The sequence below is a fragment of the Hyla sarda genome, chromosome 7 (genome assembly GCF_029499605.1).
Source record: "Hyla sarda isolate aHylSar1 chromosome 7, aHylSar1.hap1, whole genome shotgun sequence".
In the NCBI taxonomy this organism is placed as follows: domain Eukaryota; kingdom Metazoa; phylum Chordata; class Amphibia; order Anura; family Hylidae; genus Hyla; species Hyla sarda.
Genome location: NC_079195.1, coordinates 119,908,907 through 119,933,469, shown reverse-complemented (window position 1 = coordinate 119,933,469; position 24,563 = coordinate 119,908,907). Strand labels below are relative to the sequence as shown.

The 24,563-nt window shown below is 43.0% G+C and overlaps 1 protein-coding gene across 6 annotated transcripts in view; it reads left to right on the top strand.

The window, feature by feature from the left end:
* The first annotated feature begins 2,105 nt into the window (after positions 1-2,105).
* GBF1 (golgi brefeldin A resistant guanine nucleotide exchange factor 1) overlaps positions 2,106-24,563 on the top strand; it is a 254,726-nt gene continuing 232,268 nt past the window's right edge. For 5 of the 6 annotated variants that reach the window (XM_056530579.1, XM_056530578.1, XM_056530577.1 and 2 more), the window contains exons 1-2: positions 2,106-2,126; positions 14,381-14,486. In XM_056530579.1, the coding sequence (XP_056386554.1) occupies positions 14,391-14,486 (96 nt within the window). In that variant the 5' untranslated portion in view covers positions 2,106-2,126; positions 14,381-14,390. Of the gene's footprint in view, positions 2,127-4,997; positions 5,319-14,380; positions 14,487-24,563 lie in introns of those variants that run through there. The other variant, XM_056530574.1, reaches the window with a different exon arrangement.

Sequence of the window (24,563 nt, the reverse complement as noted above, 5' to 3'; positions counted from 1 at the left end):
TTTAAGTTTTGCATAGAGATAATTGTCTCGGAGGCACTGTAAAACTTGGGGGGATGAGAATAATGAGTGTGGAGATTGGGAGAGTAGATGAGAATGTCATCCAAAGAGACAACAACACAGGAGGTCACGAAAAATGTCATTGACAAACTCCTAAAAGACTGCTGGAGTATTACAGGGTCCGAATGGCATCACCAGATACTCAAAATGTCCGTCACAAGTATTAAACACAGTCTTCCACTCGTCCCCTTCACGTATACGAATCAAATTATAGGCCCCACGAAGGTCTAGTTTAGAGAAGATCCTTGCACCTTGCAGATTATCAAATAATTCAGAGATTAAAAGAAGTGGGTTGCAGTTTTTATTGTAATTTTATTCAAGCCTCGGTAGTCGATGCAAGGTCGCAAAGATCCGTCTTTCTTTTCCACAAAGAAGAACCCGGCTCCAGCAGGGGAAGAGGACTTCCTGATAAATCCCTGCTGAAGATTCTCCTGGATGTAATTAGACATAGCCTGAGTTCAGGGACTGACAAAGGGTAGATTCTGCCCCGGGGAGGTGTGGAGCCGGGCAGTAAATCAATAGGACAGTCATAGGGACGATGTGGTGGTAGGACTTCAGCTTGTTTTTCACTGAAGACATCAGCAAAGTCCTGAAGGAACAAAGGCAAACCGGGCAGAGGACAAGAAGATTATTCCAACTTAGCCAAACGTATTTGAATACAGTGGTTGATGCAATGCGGTCCCCAATGAAGAACTTCTCCAGTTTTCCAATCCAACTGCGGGGCATGGAGTTGAAACCACGGTAGGCCAAGCAGGAGAGGAGAAGTAAAAGGAGGGAGTACATAAAAAGTCAAGTTCTCCTTATGCAAGGCTCCAACCTGCATAGACAACTGTTCAGAGTGGTATAGCACAGTACAGTCTAGTCTTTTTCCATTGACTGTAAAGATGTACAAGGGCTTTAACAGGCCAGATACAGGAAGATGATATCTATGTACAAGGGAGGCATCAATAAAATTTCCCACCAGAGGAACCAGAGTTCAAGAAGGCAAGAACAGAGACAATCTCTTTGGAGGGTAGAAAAAGCTGGACCGTCAAATTTAAGCGTGGAGAGGTGGTATTCACGCCTAGGGAGGCCTCTCCCACAAACCCTAGGTGCGAGTGTTTCCCTGTGGCTGTGGACATAGAGGACAATCTTTTAGGAAATGATCCGCACTGGCGCAGTAAAGACATAGATTCTCAGTTTGTCGGCAGGGTCAGGCAAGACCGATCCACCTGCATAGCCTCCACTGCGGGAGGCAACATATGAGATTGCGGTGGTTGCTGGAAGACAGGTGCCAGACGAGGAAAGCGCCAAGGTAATTTAGATTCCCTTTCTTGACGAAGTTCCTCACGTCGCTCAGAGAAACGAATATCAATCTGGGATGCCAAGTGTATAACTTCATTCAAGTTAGATGGCAATTCCCGGGCAGCAAGGGCATGCTTGATATGACTAGATAGTCCTCTCTTGAAGGTGGCACAAAGAGCTTCATTGTTCCATGATAACTCCGATGCCAGGGAATGAAACTGAATGGCATACATCCAATGGCATACAATCGCGCACAGAGGAGTTGCCCTGCGAAAGACTCAGCAATGCCATCTCAGCGGAGGAGGCGCGGGCTGGTTCCTCAAAGACACCCCGAAATTCCGTTAGGCAAGCCTGGAGATTGGTTGTGAAACCATCACTGCGATCCCAAAGCTAAGTTGCCCTGGCCAAAGCCCTTCCAGTTAAGAGACTGATAACGAAGGCCACCTTTGCTCGTTCTGTAGGGAACTGTTCCGCCATGAGTTCAATGTGCATGGAGTTCTGCGTCACGAAACCACGACAGGACTTGGGATCCCCCTCATATTTCTCAGGAAGAGACAAGCGGAGTTTCGTTTTGGAGGAGACTGCAGCAGTGGTAGGCAGCAATGGATCAGGCGGAGGCTGTGGTTGTGGCAGTTGGTGCCGGAAAACTGGCTCAACTGCTCTGCCTGCTGGGCCAACTGCTGTGACTGGAGCGCCATGATAGAAGTTGCTGTTATGGAGCTGGATGTGCATCCTCTAACCTGTGTGGCTGATGACTCGGACCGTATCGGGGAGCTGAGTCTAAGGTGACCCGAATGCAGTTTCCTGACCGGACCTAAAACTGTAGTATACTACGGTTTTAGGTCTGGTCACAAAACCGCATACGAATCAAAAATGAGCCGACCGGAGTCACCGTTTGACTCCGGTCGGTTCATTAATGTAAATGGTGTTCAGCGCTGGTCCGGCCGTGGTACGGGAGAGCCCAGTTTGCCCCTCCCCTAGCCGGATCCGGCACCCGTAATGGGAAGTGTGAATGCAGCCTTACAGTAAGATTGTACTTGTTACCCATAGCAACCAATTAGAGCTCAGGTTTTATTTATTTATTAAATTTCCTGGTAAAATTAAAGCAGAACTGTGATTGGTTGCTCTGGGTTACAAAAAGAATCGTACTATAAAACAGCTTAATAAATCTCCCCTGTAGTCACTAGTAGATTACGTTAGGTCCATTAAAGTCAATGGTCCTGCTGTGGTTACATTATCCTGTGTACACCGTTATATACCAGCAAATAAAGTCACATGTGCTGCCTAAGAATAAACCAGTTCCCTTGTTTTTTTTTTTTCATGGAAAAATGAAATGGTACAAAGATAGGGAGACATTTATCATTGCATTTAGAGCTGCAGTGTTGTCTGAATTTGGTGCAGTGGTTTTAAAAGAAATTCTTCACAATGTTGTCATACAGTACACCATTTTTTTTCACCATGCAGTGATCACGTATTTATTTAACCCCTTAACGACCAAGGACGTATACTTACATCCTTGGCCGGCTCCCGCGATATAACGCGGGGACCCCGCGTCATATCGGGTTGGTCCCGGCAGTTGGTCCCCCACAGATACATGCCGGGACCCGGGGCTAAAAGCGCGGCAGCGATCGCGGTGCTGCACGCTATTAACCCTTTAGACGCGGCGTTCAAAGTTGAACGCCGCATCTAAAACGAAAGTGAAAGCTGCCCGGCTGCTCAGCGGGGCTGATCGGGACTACCGCAGTGAAAATGCGATGTCCCGATCAGCTGGGACATTAATTAAACCACACGGTCAATGGCGTACGCGCAAAAAAATTCCAAAGTCCAAAATAACGTATTTTTGGTCGCTTTTTATATATCATGAAAAAATGAATGAAAAGCAATAAAAAAGTCTGATCAATACAAAAATGGTACCAATAAAAACTTCAGATCATGGCGCAAAAAATGAGCCCTCATACCGCCCCATATGCGGAAAAATAAAAAAGTTATAGGGGCCAGAATATGACAATTTTAAACGTATAAATTTTCCTGCATGTAGTTATGATTTTTTTCCGAAGTACGACAAAATCCAACCTATATAAGTAGGGTATCATTTTAACCGTATGGACCTATAGAATAAAGATAAGGTATCATTTTTACCAAAAAATTTACTGCGTAGAAACGGAAGCCCCCAAAAGTTACAAAATGGTGTTTTTTCTCCAATTTCATCGCACAATTATTATTTTTTTTAGTTTTTCCGTAGATTTTTGGTTAAATGACTGATGTCACTGCAAAGTAGAACTGGTGACGCAAAAAATAAGCCATCATATGGATTTTTAGGTGCAAAATTGAAAGGGTTATGATTTTTAAAAGGTGAGGAGGAAAAAACGAAAGTGCAAAAACGGAAAAACCCGTGGTCCTTAAGGGGTTAAAAAATTAAGTTTAATGCAAAGAGCAAAATCGAGGCACAAAACTACACCGTCTAAGGCTGGGTTCACACTACGTTTTTGCCATACTGTTTTCAATCCGTTTTTCTAAAGAAAACCGTATGGCAAAAAACGGATGGAACAGAATGGAAAAAGTAAACCGTATGCGTTTTTTAAAGTGCATACAGTTCCGTCAGTTTTTATTGAAAAAACAACCCATACGTTTTTGAAAATTTTGTCCATTTTTAATGGGAGGGGTCTTGGGTGGGGACTTTAGGATTCAAATGCGCATGTGCAAACATATATACGTTTTTCCCGTATGGAACCGTATACATGTGCATTTCCCATTGACGTCCATGTTAAAAAAAAACGTATGCGGTTGCAGTACGGTTTTTAAACCGGAGACAAAATCGTGGTCAACCGCATACGTTTTTTTTTTACATGGACGTCAATGGGAAACGCACATGTATACGGATACGTTTTTACTTTGCACATGCGCATTTGAATCCTAAAGTCCCCACCCAAGACCCCTCCCATTAAAAATGGACAACATTTTCAAAAACTTTTTTTTTTTTTTTTTATAAAAACTGACAGAACTGTATGCACTTTTAAAAACAGTATACTGTTTAAAAACGCATACGGTTTACTTTTTTCCCATACTGTTCCATCCGTTTTTTATGCCATATGGTTTTCTTTAGAAAAACGGATTGAAAACAGTATGGCAAAAACGTGATATGAACCCAGCCTAAAAGGAGATGTGAGAAAAGCTCTACACTAAGGAAACGTACAAAGTACTGATACAATTGTCGCACACACATGAAAACCACCAGCACTAAAAGGGTGGAGGAAACAAACTACACTAGACATCCTGTGATGAAATGTCAGACACATTCTATTTTTACAGACTTGCTTGTCTGGTGTCGTTCCATATCCACATGGTCCTCACCCTGTAGTACTGTCATTGTGGTAATAATGGCTACACTGATATACACTGCAGATCCAGCCTGAGCCACCACACACTATTTACAGACCGCTTGGAGTAACTGCAGGTCAACCAACCCTTCCGTCTTGCTCTGTGCACTGTATACCATGCACTGTCTGACATCTCTACATTTGCCAATCACCGATTCGCTCACACCTATTGGTAGTTCTTAGAAACAGTCACGCCCCCACTACACCCGCCCTCCCGACTCTGCCGGTGTGAGGTGGAATTACTAGTTCCGCCTTATAGAACTGTCCGTTAGCTGATTGGATAAGACGCCTGCTTGTCATCTGTTACTTGTCACCGATTGGCGGAGAGTTGTGGTTTCCAGGTGTCGCGGTAGGCTGCGTTACCACGTCAGTGAAGTTTACAGGGAAGACTGTAGCCGGCTCCTCGCCGGGCCTGTGCTGTGGACGTGTCCTGTCCCCGTAGTGTATGTGGTTGTGCCCAGTGCTTGGTGGCAGCTTACTGTCCTGTGGAGCCCATGGTGATTCGTTGGTGTATTCTGACCACCAGAGCTGAATGTGAAGCCAACGTCACCGCCGCTGCCTAGGCCGCCATTTTGGATCCAGGGTCAATCCCACTGACAGGTAATAGGAAGCAGATAACAGGCACCATAGGGGATGTGGTTGGTAATGGTGAGGACGAGGCGTGCAGTGTATTGTCTATTCCCTATGATTACCTTTATATACGGTAGATGTCTGTATGACCAGAGAGCATGTCCAGTGATATGTGTCAGTATACAGGGATAAGTATGTGTCAGTATACAGGGATAAGTATGTGTCAGTATACAGGGATAAGTATGTGTCAGTATACAGGGATGAGTATGTGTCAGTATACAGGGATGAGTATGTGTCAGTATACAGGGATGAGTATGTGTCAGTATACAGGGATGAGTATGTGTCAGTATACAGGGATGAGTATGTGTCAGTATACAGGGATATTAATATACAGGGATAAGTATGTGTCAGTATACAGGGATAAGTATGCGTCAGTATACAGGGATATTAATATACAGGGATGAGTATGCGTCAGTATACAGGGATGAGTATGCGTCAGTATACAGGGATGAGTATGCGTCAGTATACAGGGATATTAATATACAGGGATAAGTATGCGTTAGTATACAGGGATATTAATATACAGGGATGAGTATGCGTTAGTATACAGGGATATTAATATACAGGGATAAGTATGCGTCAGTATACAGGGATAAGTATGCGTCAGTATACAGGGATATTAATATACAGGGATGAGTATGCGTTAGTATACAGGGATATTAATATACAGGGATGAGTATGCGTCAGTATACAGGGATAAGTATGCGTCAGTATACAGGGATATTAATATACAGGGATAAGTATGCGTCAGTATACAGGGATGAGTATGCGTCAGTATACAGGGATGAGTATGCGTCAGTATACAGGGATGAGTATGCGTCAGTATACAGGGATGAGTATGCGTCAGTATACAGGGATGAGTATGCGTCAGTATACAGGGATGAGTATGCGTCAGTATACAGGGATGAGTATGCGTCAGTATACAGGGATGAGTATGCGTCAGTATACAGGGATACTTATGCTGGGAGGATTAAGATTTTTTAATAGAAGTAATTTACAAATATGTTCAACTTTCTGGCACCAGTTGATCTTAAAATAAAGTTTTCCACCGGAGTACCCCTTTAAGCTGAAATGGGAAAAGAGCTGGCTTATAAGTACAGTGGTCCCTCAACATACGATGGTAATTCGTTCCAAACGACCCATCATTTGTCGAATCCATCGTGTGTTGAGGGATCCGTGCAATGTAAAGTATAGGAAGCTGTACTCACCTGTCCCCGCCGCTCCGGACCAGGTCCTCACCGCTCCCGATGCTGTCCCAGGGGCTCCCGATGCTGTCCCGCTGCTCCGGTGTCTTCTTCGCGATCCTCCGGCTTCTTGTGCAGGGTCCGGGCCTCGCTTTCTGGTGACGTTATTATGCTGCTGCGCCGGCGCGTAGTGACGTAATAACGACGCCGGAAAGCGAGGCCCGGACCCCGGAGAAGATACAGAAGACACCGGAGGATCGTGAAGGTGACCCGGAGCAGCAGGGATAGATAAGTGAACCTGCCAGGGATGCTTAAACTGCTATCCGACAGCAGCTTAAGCATTTTGCGCTGTCGGATAGCAGTTAATGCGATGGTCCCGACATATAAAAGCATCATATGTCGATGCTGACATCGACATGCGATGGCCTCTGAGAGGTAATTGTATGTCGATTTTATCATATGTCGGGGGGGGGGGGGGGGGTTACTGTATATAAATGCTGTACACAGCAAAGGTAGAAGTCTTTTTTTTTATGGGCCTAATGTGCCTCAACTGCTGGGGTCTGCAGCTCTATACGTGGTATTGAGGAGACTTATTCCTCTTAAAAGTAGGGTCACATGTGCCGTATATTTCTGCAGCTAGTTTTGCTACCCTTGAACTTCAATAGGTAAGAAAATATGCAGCGCAGAATACGACACATGTGATCCTGCCCTAAAGTAACATTTGGCTGCAGAATGAAAAAAAACTGTAAAAAGTGCAACAAAATGTTGTGTGTTCCTGCACTTGAGTATATACAGTGCCATATAGATGCTGTACCGGTTCCAGTCATATACTCATCACACGCACTCATAGGTGTATGTTATACAGGTGACATTGTAACGTGGTCAACCACGGTTTTAGGTCCGGTTGTAAAAGCGCATACGGCGCAAAAATGAGCCGACCGGACCAAACGTTTCACTCCGGTCGGCTCATTGAAATGAATGACATACGGGAGCGCATACGGTCACATACGGGAGCGCGAGCTTTTAGCTCCCCCCTGCCGTATGCGCTCCCGTATGGGACAAAACGTAGTGTGAACCCAGCCTTACTGTTTAGAATGCTTCCCCACAACAAAGGTATGCTTATATTGCGTCTGTATTTGGGATCATTCTGCTTGGAACCTCCACAAATTCCAGATATGATCCTCCATGATTCCATGATTCCATGATTGTGTCACTGTCGTTTTTAACCCCCTTTTTATTTTATTTTATTTATTTATTTTAGATATCATAGACAGTCAGAAGTTTTAGTTTCTCAGGGTCTGAGTGCTGAGACCCCCACCAACAAGTGAGGAAAAGCACTAGGTTAAAGGGGTATTCCAGGCCAAAACTTTTTTGTATATATCAACTGGCTCCAGAAAGTTAAACAGATTTGTAAATCACTTCTATTAAAAAAAATCTTAATCCTTCCAATAGTTATTAGCTTCTGAAGTTGAGTTGTTGTTTTCTGTCTAACTGCTCTCTGATGACGTCCCGGGAGCTGTGCAGTTCCTATGGGGATATTCTCCCATCATGCACAGCTCCCGGGACGTGACATCATCATTGAGCAGTTAGACAGAAAACTTCAGAAGCTAATAACTATTGAAAGGATTAAGATTTTTTTAATAGAAGTAATTTACAAATCTGTTTAACTTTCCGGAGCCAGTTGATATATATAAAAAAAAAGGTTTTGCCTGGAATACCCCTTTAAGCACTTTTATTTCCATTTCTCTCCTCACTGGAGTGAAAGCATACTTTAGGAAGTCTATGGGCCCATCAGCTGCAGTGAGGTGGAGCGAAGAGCTTAGCCTAGTGCTTCACCCGGCTTGTTCTTGAAATTGGTGAGGGTCTCTGCACTCTCAAAGCTTTTCACATGTTTCTATGAAAATGAAAGGGAAACTAGTATGACATCTGGCTGCTAAGCTCAAAACTTCCTAACCCCTTGCTTGCTGAGTTCCACAGACTTTCTATTTTTTAGCAGAAAAATATAATAATCCTTAGTATTATTTAATGGATATCTGTACTAATATTTACCGGAAAGTATTTAGTGAAATCTGTAGATATGTATATATCGTAATACACCCTCTACTGTGTACTCAAGCCAGTCCACTTATTAGTGTAAATGCTGCACTCCAAAGTGGTGTATGTGATGACTATATGACAGATTATGGATATTATCGATACTGTGGAATATTGTGTGCCCCCTCCTAACTTTTCCCTAGATTGTAGGTATCAAAGGCATTTGGTCACAGGGGTGTGGAAATTTTATAAAAAACTACTTGTCCACGGGACTAAAATGGAGCAAAATCTACTTGTCCCTCATGACGATCCATTTGTCCCGGCCAATTTTCGCTTTTACACTCAAATTTTTTCCTCCTCGCCCTATAATAGCCATAACTACCTACTATAATGATACCTTTTAATTTTTCAATAACATATTCTCTGAACCATAAAAAAAAAGAGAATTTATATAGTGAAGTGATATTGAAATAGTAAAAGATAATTTTGCAGATTTGGTGGTTTTCTTTTCTACGCCATTTACCTTATGGTGGAGCGAACATGTTAGTTTCATACTTCAGGCCGGCCATATTACAGCAATACCAGATTTGTATAGTTTTACGTCATGTTTTACTTATTTAAAAAAAATTCTGAATTAAAAAAAATAATAAATTTAATCGCCATTTTTTGACCCCTGTAGTTATCTTTTTTTCCCATACCAGGCTGTATGATGGCTAATTTTTTGCGCTGTAATCAGTTTTTTTTGTATTGGTACCATTTTGGTATTGATCTGACTTTTTAATCGCGTTTGAACTTTTTTTTCTGGGATATTATAAAAATTGCAATTCTGTGGTTCGGTATTTTTTGTATGGGATACATAATGTTATATTTTAATAGGTCGTACAATTACGCATGAAGCGATACCAAAGATGTTTATTTTTATTATGTTTTATATAGGAAAAGGGGGTGATTTTAACTTTAAACATGGAAGGGGTTAATGTGTGTCTTTTAAACTTTTGTTTAAAACTTATTATTTTTTTTTTTTTTTTACACTTTATTAGACTTTCAGGAGGAATCATTAGATTCCTCATACAGATGAATAGATTCTATTGAACTCGATTGATCTGTGTGCTCTGCGATCCATTGAGAGAGCCTAATCCAGCCAAGCTCAATCAATGACAGAGCCACGTGACGGCAGAGAACAGCTGTAAGCCCTCCGGCTACCTCTATAGTGGATCGCCTCCCTGCGATCACTCTGCGGGGGGGCGTTCTACACCACTAGCCCACCAGGGAGCATTCACACGTCTCTTTAGATGCCGCTGTTAGCTTTGACAGCAGCGATCTAAAGGGTTAATAGCCAGCCGCGGCGATCACCGCATGCTGGCTATTAACGGCGGCCCCCGGCTACTGAGAACACCCGGGGGCTGCAGAGTATGGAGCGGGCAGGAGTCCGGAGCCCGCTCCATACAGACTGCTGAGCGCTGCATGCTGGCTATTAGCAGCGGTGTGAGGTGGAAACTTGCGCCTGTGCAGACTTGCGTCCGCTCCTCCCCTCAGCTCTCCGAAGCTAGAGCTGTGTGAAGCGAAGGCAGAGGATCCAGGTCTGCACGGGGCGCAAGTTTCTACAGCCGGGGGCTGCAGAGTATGTAGCAGGCAGGAGTGGTGAGCCCGCTCCATACATACTGCAGAGTGCCGCAGCGCTTGTCAGGTCTGGCCCTGCTTTCCCGAAGGGCCGGAAAAATTCACCTGCCCGGCGCCTGGAACTGCATGTCCTGGGCATCGGGCGATAGGAATTCCACATCCCTGCATTTGGTCACCCATATTATAGCACATGGAGCTGCTCCCTTATCCCACAGTTATCAGATAGTCCAGCAGCTCTCCCCCCTCACACCAGCCAGTTGGTGTGTTCATATTAGGGATCGACCAATATCGGTTTTTTTAGGGCCATTACCGATATCGATATTCTGTGGAGGTTAGGGCCGATAGCCGATAACTTATACCGATATTCCGGTATAAGTTAACGGCTATTTATCCCCCCTGGCGACACCACCCGGCGCTCCCCCCCCCCCCCCCTTCCGCACCGCGCCGGCCAGAGACTGCCGCCACTGCCCCATTGCCTCCCCCGTTCCCGTTTTATAATTACCTTTTCCCAGGGAACGGGGTCTGCTCTACTTCTGTCCGGCTTAGTCCTCCTGAGCTGTCACTGTGCGCAATGGCGGTGAAGTCGTGTTGAGGACGTCACTCGGTATTGTGCTGTCTGGGCATGCAGGGATTTGTAGTTTTGCAACAGCTGCAGGGCCACAGCTTGGAGATCTCTAAATTGTACCCCTCCAGATGTTGCAAAACTGCAAATCCCAGCATGCCCAAACAGCAAACAGCTGTGTGTGTGTGTGGGGGGGGGGGGGGGGGGGGTCCACTGTTCTGGCACCACGGGGGGCTTTGTAAACACACATGGCCCCTGACTTCCATTCCAAACAAATTCCCTTTTCAAAAGCTCAATGGCGCTCCTTCTCTTCTGAGCATTGTAGTGCGCCAGCAGAGCACTTGACGTCCACAACTGGGGTATTTCCATACTCAGAAGAAATGGGGTTACAAATTTTGGGGGAAATTTTCTTCTATTACCCCTTGTAAAAAATGTAAAATTTAGGGAAAAAACAACATTTTATTAAAAAATTTTTTTTTACATTTACACACATCCAACTTTAACAAAAAGTTGTGAAATACCTGTGGGGTGTTAAGGCTCCCTGTACCCCTTGTTACATTCCTTGAGGGGTGTAGTTTTCAAAATTGTATGCCATGTTTTTTTTTTTTTTTGCTGTTCTGGCACCATAGGGGCTTCCTAAATGTGACATGCCCCCCAAAAACCATTTCAGAAACACTCAGTCTCCAAAATCCCATTGTTGCTCCTTCCCTTCTGAGCCCTCTACTGCGCCCGCCAAACACTTGACATAAACATATGAGATATTTCCTTACTCGAGAGAAATTGGGTTACACATTTTTTTTCCTTTTACCTGGGTCTACAAGAACATGCAAGTGTAAAAAAATGAAGATTTTGAATTTTCTCCTTCACTTTGCTGCTATTCCTGTGAAACACCTAAAGGGTTAACACACTTACGGAATGTCATTTTGAATACTTTGAGGGGTGTGGTTTTTATAATTTGGTCATTTGTGGGGTATTTCTTATATAAAGGCCCTTCAAATCCACTTCAAACCTAAACTGGTCCATGAAAAATTCCGATTTTGAAAATGTTGTGAAAAATTTGAAAATTGCTGCTGAACTTTGAAGCCCTCTGATATCTTCCAAAAGTAAAAACATATCAACGTTATGATGCAAACATAAAGTAAACATATTGTATTTGTGAATCAATATATAATTTATGTAGAATGTCTATTTCCCTTACAAGCAGAGAGCTTCAAAGTTAGAAAAATGCAAAATTGTGGAAATGGTGCAATTATCGACAACATTTTACCAATAACATAAAGTAGAATCTGTCAAGAAAAAAACAATCTCGGAATCAGAATGATGGGTAAAAGCATCCCAGACTTAACCGGGTATAACGCGGGCTCCTGACTCGAGCCCGCGTCATAGCGGCCGGCCCCCAGCTGATTCCTGCAGCTGGTGGCCGGCGTTAATAGCAGACATGCGGCGGTCACCGCGGGCGGCTATTAACCCTTTAGATCGCCGCTGTCAAAGTTGACTGCAGCGTCTAAAGGTGCCTGTATTCAGTCCCTGGTGGTCCAGTGGGGTTGATCGCCCCCCCCCCCGCAGCGCGATCGCGGGAGGGGGGGCGATCCACTGCCGAGGTAGCCTGAGGGCTTACCTATGCTTCTGTGTCTGCTCCGGCTCTCTGAATGATACGGCCTGGCAGGACCAGGCTTTATCATTCGAGCGCAGAGCACACAGATCACTATGGTTCTATTCAACCATAGTGATCTGTATGAGGAATCTAATGATTCCTCCTAAAAGTGTAAAAAGAAAAAGTTTTTAAAAAAAGTTTAAAAACACACACATTAACCCCTTCCTTATTAAAAGTTTAAATCACCCCCCTTTTCCCAAATTTCATATAAAAAATATATAAACATAATAAAAATAAACATATATGATATCGCCGTCTGCGTAAATGTCCGAACTATAAAAATATATCGTAAATTAAACCGCATGGTCAATGGCATACGCGCAAAAAATTCAAAATTCCAAAATAGTGTATTTTTGGTCACTTTTAATACCATAAAAAAAGGAATAAAATGCAATCAAAAATTCAGATCAAAACAAAAATTGTACTGTTTAAAACTACAGATCACGGCTAAAAAAAATTAGCCCTCATACCACCCTGTACGTGGAAAAATTTAAAGAAGTTATAGGGGTCAAAAGAGGACAATATTAAATGTATTCATTTTCCTGCATGTAGTTAGGATTTTTTCCAAAAGTATAACAAAATCCAACCTATAAAAGTAGGGTACCATTTTAACCGTATGGACCTACAGAATAAAGATAAGGTGTCATTTTTACCGATTTGTACGGCGTAGAAAAAGAGGCCCCCAAAATTTACAAAATTGTGTTTTTTTTTTCTTCAATTTTGTCGCACAATTATTATTTTTTTTCGTTTCGCCGTAGATTTTTTGGTAAAATGACTGTCATCACAAAGTAGATTTGGTGGCGCAAAAAAATAAGCCCTAATATGGATTTTTTTAGGTGCAAAATTGACAGGGTTATGATTTTTAAAAGGTAAGGAGGAAAAAACTAAAGTGGAAAAACAGAAAACCTCTTGGTCCTTAAGGGGTTAAAGTAAAAGTGGGCAGATGGGCAAAAAACGCTCTGGTCCTACAGTGAAAATTGGCCTGGTCCTTAAGGGGTTAATAAGGTGTGAAAAAGAAGCAATCTGATTGGTTTCTATTTGCAACTGGTCTACTTACTAGGATTTGATAAATCTACCCATAAGGTTCCTCCTTTTAGTATGTGCTGGCACCTAATTGTTGTTGGCACAGTCATAGTCATGAAGTAGTGGATAGAGGCGGGTCACATTGGCATTTCCCTCTTCAAAGCAATGAAAACATTTTGTGAGTGTAGCCCTAATGTCAACATGTTTGTTAAATATATTATAGCAACTCTATGTACAGTTGTTTGTGGCTTTTTTTTATTAGTAAAAGTTTTCATATGCAGGAGATTTATCAAACCTTGTGCAAAGGAACAGTGGAGCAGGTGCACTTTGCAACCAATCAGATTCCAGCATTCATTTTAAAAAGACCTCTAAAAAGTAAAAGCTGAAATCTAATTGGTTGCTATGGCACCTGCCCCACTGTTCCTCTACACAGTATTTCATAAATTGCTTCCATTGTTTTCTTTTATATGTTGAAATGGTTTCAGATGTCAAATTTTTCTTGTGCTTATGGTTTTGAGTTTTTGTTGGAAGTATTTACAAGTGTTTACCTCTGAAAGAAGGCCTCAGAAGTACCTATACAAAAAGCGAGATGTGTATAGAGCCTTAGTTTTGTCCTTTAAATGTTTGAGAGGTCAGTAATTTCTCCTGTACGTCAATCACTTGTTTGTCCTGCTAGGAAAATAAGGTTGGGCAGATGGTTTTCCCTTGTGTATGCCACCTGCGCCTTATAACCAAAATCCTTGTCTTATTGGCTCTTGTTTATTTCTTTTTTTGCCACAATTTTAATGGTTTTCTGTGTTTTCTCATGGCTAGCTAAATATTTGCATGGAATTATTGAGCATCAGGTGTAGCTCTATGCTGGCAATGTGTTTGCTTGTTCAAGCATCTGCTCTTGTGTGAGTTTGAGGTCTCAAGTTATTGATGTTATGTTTCTTTTCTTTATCACATTTTTTAGGACTGTTAAAATGGTGGACAAGAATATTTACATCGTTCAAGGGGAAATCGGCATCATTGTTGGAGCCATAAAACGCAATGCACGATGGAGCATGCACACACCTCTGGTAAGGTTTTTAGGATTGCTGTTCTGGCTGCTAATAAGCTTTTTTCCACTGTAAGGCTGTGTTCACAAGTAGCATGTGGTCAGTATTTTAGCCAAAACCAGGAGTTAGTTCAAAACACAGAAAAGCTGCAAATCTTTTCATCTTTTCATTCAGTTCCAATCCTAGTTTTGGCTATAGTATTCTGACTGAAATACTGTGTGCAAATGTTGCCTAACTGCTGTGGTGCGAAGGATACACTTTCCGTTTTGTCCGTGGTGTCAGATTATATTAAGTTTTGAATTCCTTATTGTCAAATCTTGATGTTTAAAATTTCATGAGTTATTTAGAGACCCCATTGATGTTACTTAGAGGCAACCTACAAAGAATGAAATATCAATCAGTGTTATTCCAACTTAAAGGGTTACTCCGCTGCCCCAGTGTTCGGAACATTTTGTTCTGAACGCTTGGAGCAGGGGTCGTGACGTCACAGCTATACCCTCTCGTGACGTCATACCACGCCCACTCAATGCAAGTCTATGGGAGTGGGCGTGGTGTGACAGACTTGCATTGAGGGGGCGTGGTGTGATGTTACGAGGGGCATGGCTGTGACGTCAAGACCCCGCTCTAAACGCTCGGAACAAAACTGGGGAAGCGTACTTTCGGCCAATGCAACTTTTTGCCGAAAATTCTGCACCAATGCATTTTTCCGTTCAAAATAGACTAGAATGCATCATGTTCTAAAAATCCTCTAAAGCAAAAGTCGCAAAAAATCTAACCTATTTAGATTGCAACTTTCTGTGCGACAAAATTAGACCAGAAAAAACTGTCTAAATACTCTGAAAAATCTCCTCCATAATCTAGAACGTGCGCAATGTACAAGTCCACTAGAATCCTCATATAAAAAGAGCCATCTGGCCATCTTGTGTGTACGCTCTAGTTGCCCAGGAATCCTCCTCCTTGCACTAACCATCAAGGAAATGATTAAAAATGAACTTAAAAATTCTTTACAGGACCTAGGTCTTAGAAAAGACAAGGATTTGGCCACTCTTCATGCCCCATTATCCCAATCCCCTCTGCCTAAGTCAATTATAGGAGAAGAAGGTGAGGTCTTATCTTCTGACGAAGAAGTAGAGGATTCAGGTACTAGCTGAGTTGCCCGGTTTTTCCTTCCTCATCCTTGTTGGGGAGGAACATCAACAAAGGAGGAAGCTTTTGACTTCATATCCCATCCCCATATATTGTTGTCATGTCATGTCCCGTCCGATTTGTGATGAAGATATTGTAAGCTGAAAATAGAACCGGACGTGGCTTTGTGGGACTGGGTGTGATTTGCAAGCCAGATAGATGCACAAAAAGGGTAGATAGCAAAAAAGGGTGGGGCTTAAACAGTAGGCATGTCTTTGTAAGATGGGGTGTGGCTTGCAAGCAGGATTGACACATTCACCAGGAGATGCAGAGCGGAGCTTGTGGAGTAAGGTACTGGAAGTCCCATATACTTGAATAGGACTTGAAACAAAAACCCATCTTTTATATAGGCGTGTAGGTAAGGGTTAATTTAACTATCATATCTTTTTATTTGACTTATAAGTAATATGTGTACCAGATATTATTAACTTCCATACGGCTGGAGATATTTTATGTGGGAACATACATTTCCCATTGATTTGCATGGGACTTTAAACAAAAACCCCGAGACTCACAAATTGGGGTAGTTAAGGATTAACTATCTTAAATTTTAAGTGGACATATAAGTAACATGTGACCAAGTATTATCGAAATATCTCCAACTATTAGGAAGTTATGCACTAACATATATTTCCCATAGGCTTGTATGGGACTTTAAACAAAAACCCCCACCCTGGCAAATGGGAGTGAGTAAGGGTTAAATGACCTATCCTATGTTTGTTGTTGACATATAAGTAACATGTGTGCCAAGTTTCATGTTAATATCTTTAGCCGTTTGGACGTGATGCTGGAACATACACATACATACTTACATACATACATACACACATTGGGTAAGATTTATAAAAGGATTTAGACTGTTTTTTTTTTTTTCGTGTCTAAATTTGTCGCCCAGAAAGTCGTAGTCTAAATATGTGCGACTTTTTTGCGACTTTTGCTTTAGAGGATTTTTAGAACATGATGCATTTTAGTCTATTTTAGATGGAAAAATGCATTGGTGCTGAATTTATCAAAAGCGACTTTTCAGCGACAAGTCTCATCGGCTGAAAGTACGCCGAAATGTCAGACCATGCTGGAGGAGGTTTAAATAGTCTAAACAGTCTAAAGCATAGATCCCAAAGTCTGGGCGCCTTCTGATAAATTGATAAATTGAGTTATATATAAAATTACCCGTGAGGATACTGAGCAACTTATAAAGGCCATCCGTATTACCATGAATTTAGAGGAAAGCAAAGAGCCGTTGTCCGCAGAGGATGCCCTCTATGAGGGTCTAGGTCCTAAGGACAGATGCACTTTCAGTCTCCATAATTAGGTTAAAGCACTTATTGATAAAGAATGGAGCAAGCCAGACAAAAATTTCTACTTAACTAAAAACTTATATTTTTAGATTTTAGTGTCATTAAATAGCTCACGGTGTCCTAATGAAACATCTGCTTAACCCCTTAAGGACCTACAGCATATTGATATGCCCTGGCTTTCTGGTACTTAAGGACCCAGAACGTATCCATATGCCCGTCGAAATTTCGGTCCCTGCGCGTGCCGGGCGGGGACTAGACCGGGATGCCTGCTGATATCGTTCAGCAGGCATCCCGTGCAAATGCTGAGGGGGGGGGGGGGGGGGGGTCATCCCCCCCCCCCCCGTCTCGGCGATCGCGGCAGATCGTTAGTGAATTCACACTAACGATCTGCCAGGATTCGGGTCATACCCTGGAGATACAAGGTGATCTGGGGTGTACAATACACCCCCTATTACCCACTGTATTTATGGGGAGGTGGCGATTTCATCACTCCCCCAGGAGTGCTGCTGTTGGCTGAACGATCCAATAGCAGTCTGTCCAGCCAATAGCAGCCAGCAGGGGAGGGGTTAACTGCATCCTCTCGCAGCTCTGCCCATTTACTGAGTTCAGTCAGCGGGCATAGCTGCTCGGAGGACCCCCCCCCCCCCTCTGTGCGATCAGAGCTCCCTCAGGAAAGAAGATCTGCAGGGACAGAGCAGGGAATACACTCCAGGGCAAGGTAGGAGTGATTGTAAAAAAAAGTAAAAATAAATAAATAAAATTCCGACCCCCGACCCCCTAATGGGTCACCAAGGGTTCACCATAAATTTTTCAGTGTGACCTGGGCCCTGTTAGGGGTTCAGGGCACTGCATTTGATCCCCCCCCCCCCCCCCCCCCCATTTTTTTTATTTTCATTTTTTTGTCCGCAATTTTTATTTCTCCCCTATAGAACGGTGTGTGATTTCTAATCAAACACTGTTAAATCTAATAGTTACACCAAGCACACACACTACACAGGCCTACGTACCGCTCAGGGAGTTCTCTGTAGATGAGTCTCTTATCAATTTTAAGGGGAGCCTCCTCTTCCGCCAGTATATTCCCTCGGAGCGGGCGCAGTATGGCGTGAAGCTTTATAAACTTTTTGTGAGGGTACCTCCGGGTACCGGTACCTCCGGTTACAATTACAAGTTTGGGGTGTATGAGGGACGAGATTCCAGTATTGAACCCCCAGATTGTTCCCCCACTCTGGGACCTTGTGTACCCATTGCTGGATAAGGGTTACCACGTGTGCGTGGACAACTTTTATACCAGCATCCCTCTGTTCACATCCCTTGCCGCCAGATCCACGTTCGCTTGTGGGACTGTGCGGAAGAAACAGAGAGGCCTCTCTCTAAATTTTATCCAGACACCTATGCCCAAGGGTGAGTCCCGTGCCCTTGCCCATGAAAACCTGTTGCTGGTCAGGTATAAGGATAAGAGGGATGTCCTTATGCTGACCGCTATTCATGGCAACGGCAGCTCACCAGTCCCTGTGTGAGGTACCACAACACTGGTCCTCAAGCCTGATAGTATTCTGGACTACAATCAGCATATGGGGGGAGTTGATCTTTCTGATCAAATCCTGAAGCCATATAACGCCATGCGGAAAACACGTGTATGATACAAGAAAGTTGCGGTCTACTTGGTACAGGTTGCCATGTACAACTCTTTTGTACTGTACTAGAACGCTGGCAGTACAGGGACATTCCTCCAGTTCCAAGAAGTCCTAAAGGCCCTGATCTTTGCTGACCGGTAAAGAGCAGGCCGGAGTTCCCAAGGAACTGAAGTACTAGTTGCCAGGATCCACTGGAAAGAAGGGACGAACCCAGAAAAAATGCAGTGTGTGTCACAGGAGGGGGATACGGAAGGACACCACCACTCAATGTGACACTTGCCCTGATCATCCAGGCCTCTGCATTAAAAACTGCTTCAGGGAGTATCGCACTTCCATTCAGTACTAAATTTACACATTTTGGGGGGCATTTTCTCCTATTACCCCTTGTAAAAATCTAAAATTTGGGGAAAAACTGCATTTTAGTAATTTGCACATCAAAAGTAGTCAAACACCTGTGGGGTGTTAAAGCTTACCGTACCCCTTGTTACGTTCCTTGAGCGGTGTAGTTTCCAAAATAGTATGCCATGTGTTTTATTTTTATTTTTTTGCTGTTCTGGCACCATAGGGGCTTCCTAAATGCGACATGCCCCCCAAAAATCATTTCAGCAAAATGTGCTTTCCAAAAGCCAAATGTGACTCCTCCTCTTCTGAGCACTGTAGTGTGCCCGCAGTGCATTTGATATCCACACATGGGGTATTTCCATACTCAGAAGAGATGGGATTACAAATTTTGGGGGGCATTTTCTCCTATTACCCCTTGTAAAAATTTAAAATTTGGGGGGGAAAACCAGCATTATAGTGAAAAAAAAAAAACACATCCAACTTTAACATAAAGTCGTCAAACACCTGTGAGGTGCTAAGACTCACTGTACCCCTTGTTACGTTCCTTGAGGGCTGTAGTTTCCAAAATAGTATGCCATGTGTTTTATTTTTTTTTGCTGTTCTGGCACCATAGTGGCTTTCTAAATGTGACATACCCCCCAAAAACCATTTCAGAAAAACTCATTCTCCAAAATCCCATTGTCGCTCCTTCCCTTCTGAGCCCTCTACTGCGCCTGCCGAACACTTGACATACACATATGAAGTATTTCCTTACTCGAGAGAAATTGGGTTACACATTTTAGGAAGATTTCTTTCCTTTTACCCCTTGTAAAAATTCAAAAACTGGGTCTACAAGAACATGCAAGTGTAAAAAATGAAGATTTTGAATTTTCTCCTTCAATTTGCTGCTATTCCTGTGAAACACCTAAAAGGTTAACACACTTTCTGAATGTCATTTTGAATACTTTGAGGGGTGCAGTTTTTATACTGGGGTTACTTTTGGGGAATCTCTAATATGAAGGCCCTTCAAATCCACTTCAAAACTGAACTGGTCCCTGAAAAATTTTGTGAAAATTTTGTGAAAAATTGGAAAATTGCTGCTATACTTTGAAGCCCTCTGATGTCTTCCAAAAGTAAAAACATGTCAACTTTATGATGAAAACATAAAGTAGACATATTGTATATGTGAATCAATATATAATTTATTTGGAATATTCATTTTCCTTATAAGCAGAGAGCTTCAAAGTAAAAAAAAATGCAACATTTTCAATTTTTTTTCATCAAATTTTGGAATTTTTCACCAAGAAATGATGCAAGTATCGACAAAATTTTACCACTAACATAAAGTAGACTGTCACGAAAAACAATTTTGGAATCAGAATGAAAAGTAAAAGCATCCCAGAGTAATTGATGTTTAAAGTGACAGTGGTCAGATGTTAAAAAAAAATGGCCGGGTCCTTAAGGTATAAATGGGCTGGGTCCTTAAGGGGTTAAAGGGGTACTCTGGTGGAAAACTTTTTTTTTTTTTCTTTTTTAAATCAACTGGTGCCATAAAGTTGAACAGATCTGTAAATTACTTCTATTTAAAAATCTTAATCCTTCCAGTACTTATTAGCTGCAGAATACTACAAAGGAATTTCTTTTCTTTTTGGAACACAGAGCTCTCTGCTGAAACACAAGCACAGTGCTCTCTGCTGACATCTCTGTCCATTTTAAGAACTGTCCAGAGTAGGAGAAAATCCCCTTAGCAAGCATATGCTGCTCTGGACAGTTCCTAAAATGGACAGAGATGTCAGCAGAGACAGTGTGTTTGTGATGTCAGCAGAGAGCTCTGTGTTCCAAAAAGAAAATAATTTCCGCTGTAGTATTCAGCAGCTAATAAGTACTGGAAGGATAAAGATTTTTTTTTTAATAGAAGTAATTTACAAATCTGTTTAACTTTCTGGCACCAGTTGATTTAAAAAAAAAAAAAAAAAAAAAAAGTACCCCTTTAAGGTTTCTTGAAACGCCCTCCTGTTCCCGAGATATGAGGGTTTATAATTTGTCTGAGACAAAAATATTCCCATGTGTAACTGATCTACACCAAAGCAGTTACCTCACAGACGGAAAAACTAGCATACAAATATCATTGGAGACAATACTTTATTAACATAAATGCGAAAACAATACACAAGACTGAAGGATAAAATCATGTAAAGATGGAAAGTGCTAAAGTAAAATCTGACTAAGATGGAGCTCTGCTCGTGATTAAATGGCATATAGTACATGTATAATAAAAGGCATGCTGCAAACAAATACTCTCTTCCTTATAAGCAAAATTAATACCGTAGCAGGAGCATAACTAAAGTGCATCAAGGTGGTCTATAAAACAACTTTCACTGGACAACAGTATAAAGCAGCAAAAATGATAAAGTGCATCAATGCAATGTATGTGATATAAAAAAATGTTTATTTCCATGTGTAATTTTAGTTTGAAAAACCCACCACTAGGGGTCTCCCTACATAAACCGGTCTTATAGATTTTGGACTCATGCTGGCCTGACATGAGTCTGAAATCTCAGACACGTGACTAGCACAGCCCTGCTCCCTGCCTGTCAATCAGACAGGCGGGAGCTAGCGCTGTGTGCTGCTGGGCTTACGGCTCACTCCCCCACCGGAGGAGAGGAGTTCCCTCGCCAGAGGAGATTAGTTCAGGGACACCCTATGCCGATCATGAGTAAGTACGGGGGTTTTTACACTTACATCATTTACCATATGGGATACATAATGTTATATGTACATACAATTACGCACGCAGCGATACTAAATATGTTTGTTTGTCGAATCCATCGTATGTTGAGGGATCCGTGCAATGTAAAGTATAGGAAGCTGTACTCACCTGTCCCCGCCACTCCGGACCAGGTCCTCACCGCTCTCGATGCTGTCTGATGCTGCTCCGGTGTCTTCTTCGCGATCCTCCGGCTTCTTCCGCATCCTCTGCAGGGTCCGGGCCTCGCTTTCTGGTGACGTTATTATGCTGCTGCGCCGGCGCGGTGTGCGTAGTGACGTAATACTGACGCCGGAAAGCGAGGCCCGGACCCTGGAAAAGATGCGCAAGACACCGGAGGATCGCGAAGTGGACCCAGAGCAGCGGGAATAGGTAAGCGAACCTGCCAGGGATGCTTAAACTGCTATCCGACAGCAGATTAAGCATTTTGCGCTGTCGGATAGCAGTTAATGCGATGGCCCCGACATATAAAAGCATCGTATGTCGATGCTGACATCGACATGCGATGGCCTCTGAGAGGCCATCGTATGTCGATTTTATCATATGTCGGGGCCATTGTAGGTCGGGGGGTTACTGTACACGTGGCCAGGATTAGGTACTGAGTAACAAATTAATACATTTTTTTTTTTGCATGGTATGCTTTAATCTCTTATGCATACACTCTGCATCCCCGATCCTTAAGGACTCAGGGTGTATCTGTATGCCCTGGTCCCGTTTAACGTGTTTAAACTATCACTAGCAGAGAACGAGTTAAACCCGGTGGGTCCCGGTTGTCCCAATCGGGCCGATGCCCAGCATTAAGCCTTTAGACGCCTCGATCAAATTGATTGCGGCATCTAAATAAAAAGTAAAAGAATCCTGGCAGCTCAGCAGAGCTGATCGGGACTATCGCGACAATCGCTATGTCCTGATCAGCTTACCGGACGACGGGAGGGTCCTCACCTGCCTCTCTGTTGTCCGATCGGCGATCTACTGCTCCATGCCTGCGCAGCATGCTAGAGCAGCAGATCGGGGGTTACGCTAATCAGTGCTTTGCAATGGCAAAGCACTGATCAGTATATGCAATCAGATTGCATGTTTTAACCCCTATGGGGGCTAAAAATAAAATAAAACCTGTTCTAAGTTCATTAATCCCTTCCCTATTAAAAGTTTAAATCACCCCCCTTTTCCCATTTTTTAAATAAAATAATGTAATAAAGAATAAAAAAAATCATATATGTGGTACCACCGCGTGCGTAAATGTCCGAACTATTAAAATATTAGGTTAGCTAAACCACACAATCGATGGTGTACGCGTAAAAAAAAATACCAAAGTCCAGAATTGTGCATTTTTGGTCAATTCATATACTATTAAAATATTAATAAAAAGCGATCAAAAAATCCCATCAAAACAAAAATGGAACCGATAAAAACTAAAGATGACGGTGCAAAAAATTAGCCCTCATACCACCCCGTACACGGAAAAATAACAGTCATAGTGGTGAGAAGATGCCAATTTCAAACCTACTAATTTTGGTGCATGTAGCTTATAATTTTTTTAAGTATTAAAATAAAATAAAACCTACATAAATTGGGTATCCTTGTAACCCTATGGACCTACAGAATAAAGATCAGGTGTAATTTTTTACCAAATATTGCATTGCGTAGAAACGGGAGCCCCCAAAATTTACAAAATGGTGTTTTTTATTTGACCCCACAAAAAATATATATTTTTTTTCGTTTTGCCGCAGGTTATATTCTAAAATAAATGATGTAATTGCAAAGTTCAATTGGTGACACAAAAACAAGCCCTAATATGGGTCTGTAGGTGCAAAATTGAAAGTGTTATGATTTTTAGAAAGGAAGGAGGAAAAAGCGAAAATGCAAAAACGAAATTTGCTGAGTCCTTAACCCCTTAACGACGCAGGATGTATATTTACGTCCTGCGCCGGCTCTCGCGATATGAAGCGGGATTGCGCCGCGATCCAGCATCATATCGCGTCGGTCCCGGCGCTCAACGGCCGGGACCCGCGGCTAATACCACACATCGCCGATCGCAGATCACACCGATCAAAGCTGACCGCTGCTTCTGAAGTGAAAGTGACCCGGCTGCTCAGTCGGGCTGTTCGGGACCGCCGCGGTGAAATCGCAGCGTCACGAACAGCTTACAGGACACCGGGAGGGCCCTTACCTGCCTCCTCGGTGTCCGATCGGCGAATGACTGCTCCGTGCCTGAGATCCAGGCAGGAGCAGTCAAGCGCCAATAACACTGATCACAGGCGTGTTAATACACGCCTGTGATCTGTGTAAAAGATCAGTGTGTGCAGTGTTATAGGTCCCTATGGGACCTATAACACTGCAAAAAAAAAAGTGTTAATAAAGGTCATTTAACCCCTTCCCTAATAAAAGTTTGAATCACCCCCCTTTTCCCATAAAAAAAATAAGTGTAAAAAAAAAAAAAAAAATAAACATATGTGGTATCGCCGCATGCGTAAATGTCCGAACTATAAAAATATATAATTAACCCCTTAAGGACCAAGGACGTACCGGTACGTCCTTGGTCCTGCTCTCCTGATATAACGCGGGGTTACACAGTAACCCCGCGTCATATCACGGCGGGCCCGGCGTCATAGTGAAGCCGGGACCCGCCTCTAATAGCGTGCAGCGCCGATCGCGGCGCCGTGCGCTATTAACCCTTTAGCCGCGCGCTCAGAGCTGAGCCGCGCGGCTAAAAGTGAAAGTTGCCGGCTAGCTCAGTCGGGCTGTTCGGGATAGCCGCTGCTAATCGCGGCATCCCGAACAGCTGACAGGACAGCGGGAGGGCCCCTACCTGCCTCCTCGCTGTCCGATCGCCAAATGACTGCTCAGTGTCTGAGATCCAGGCATGAGCAGTCATGCGGCAGAATCGTCGATC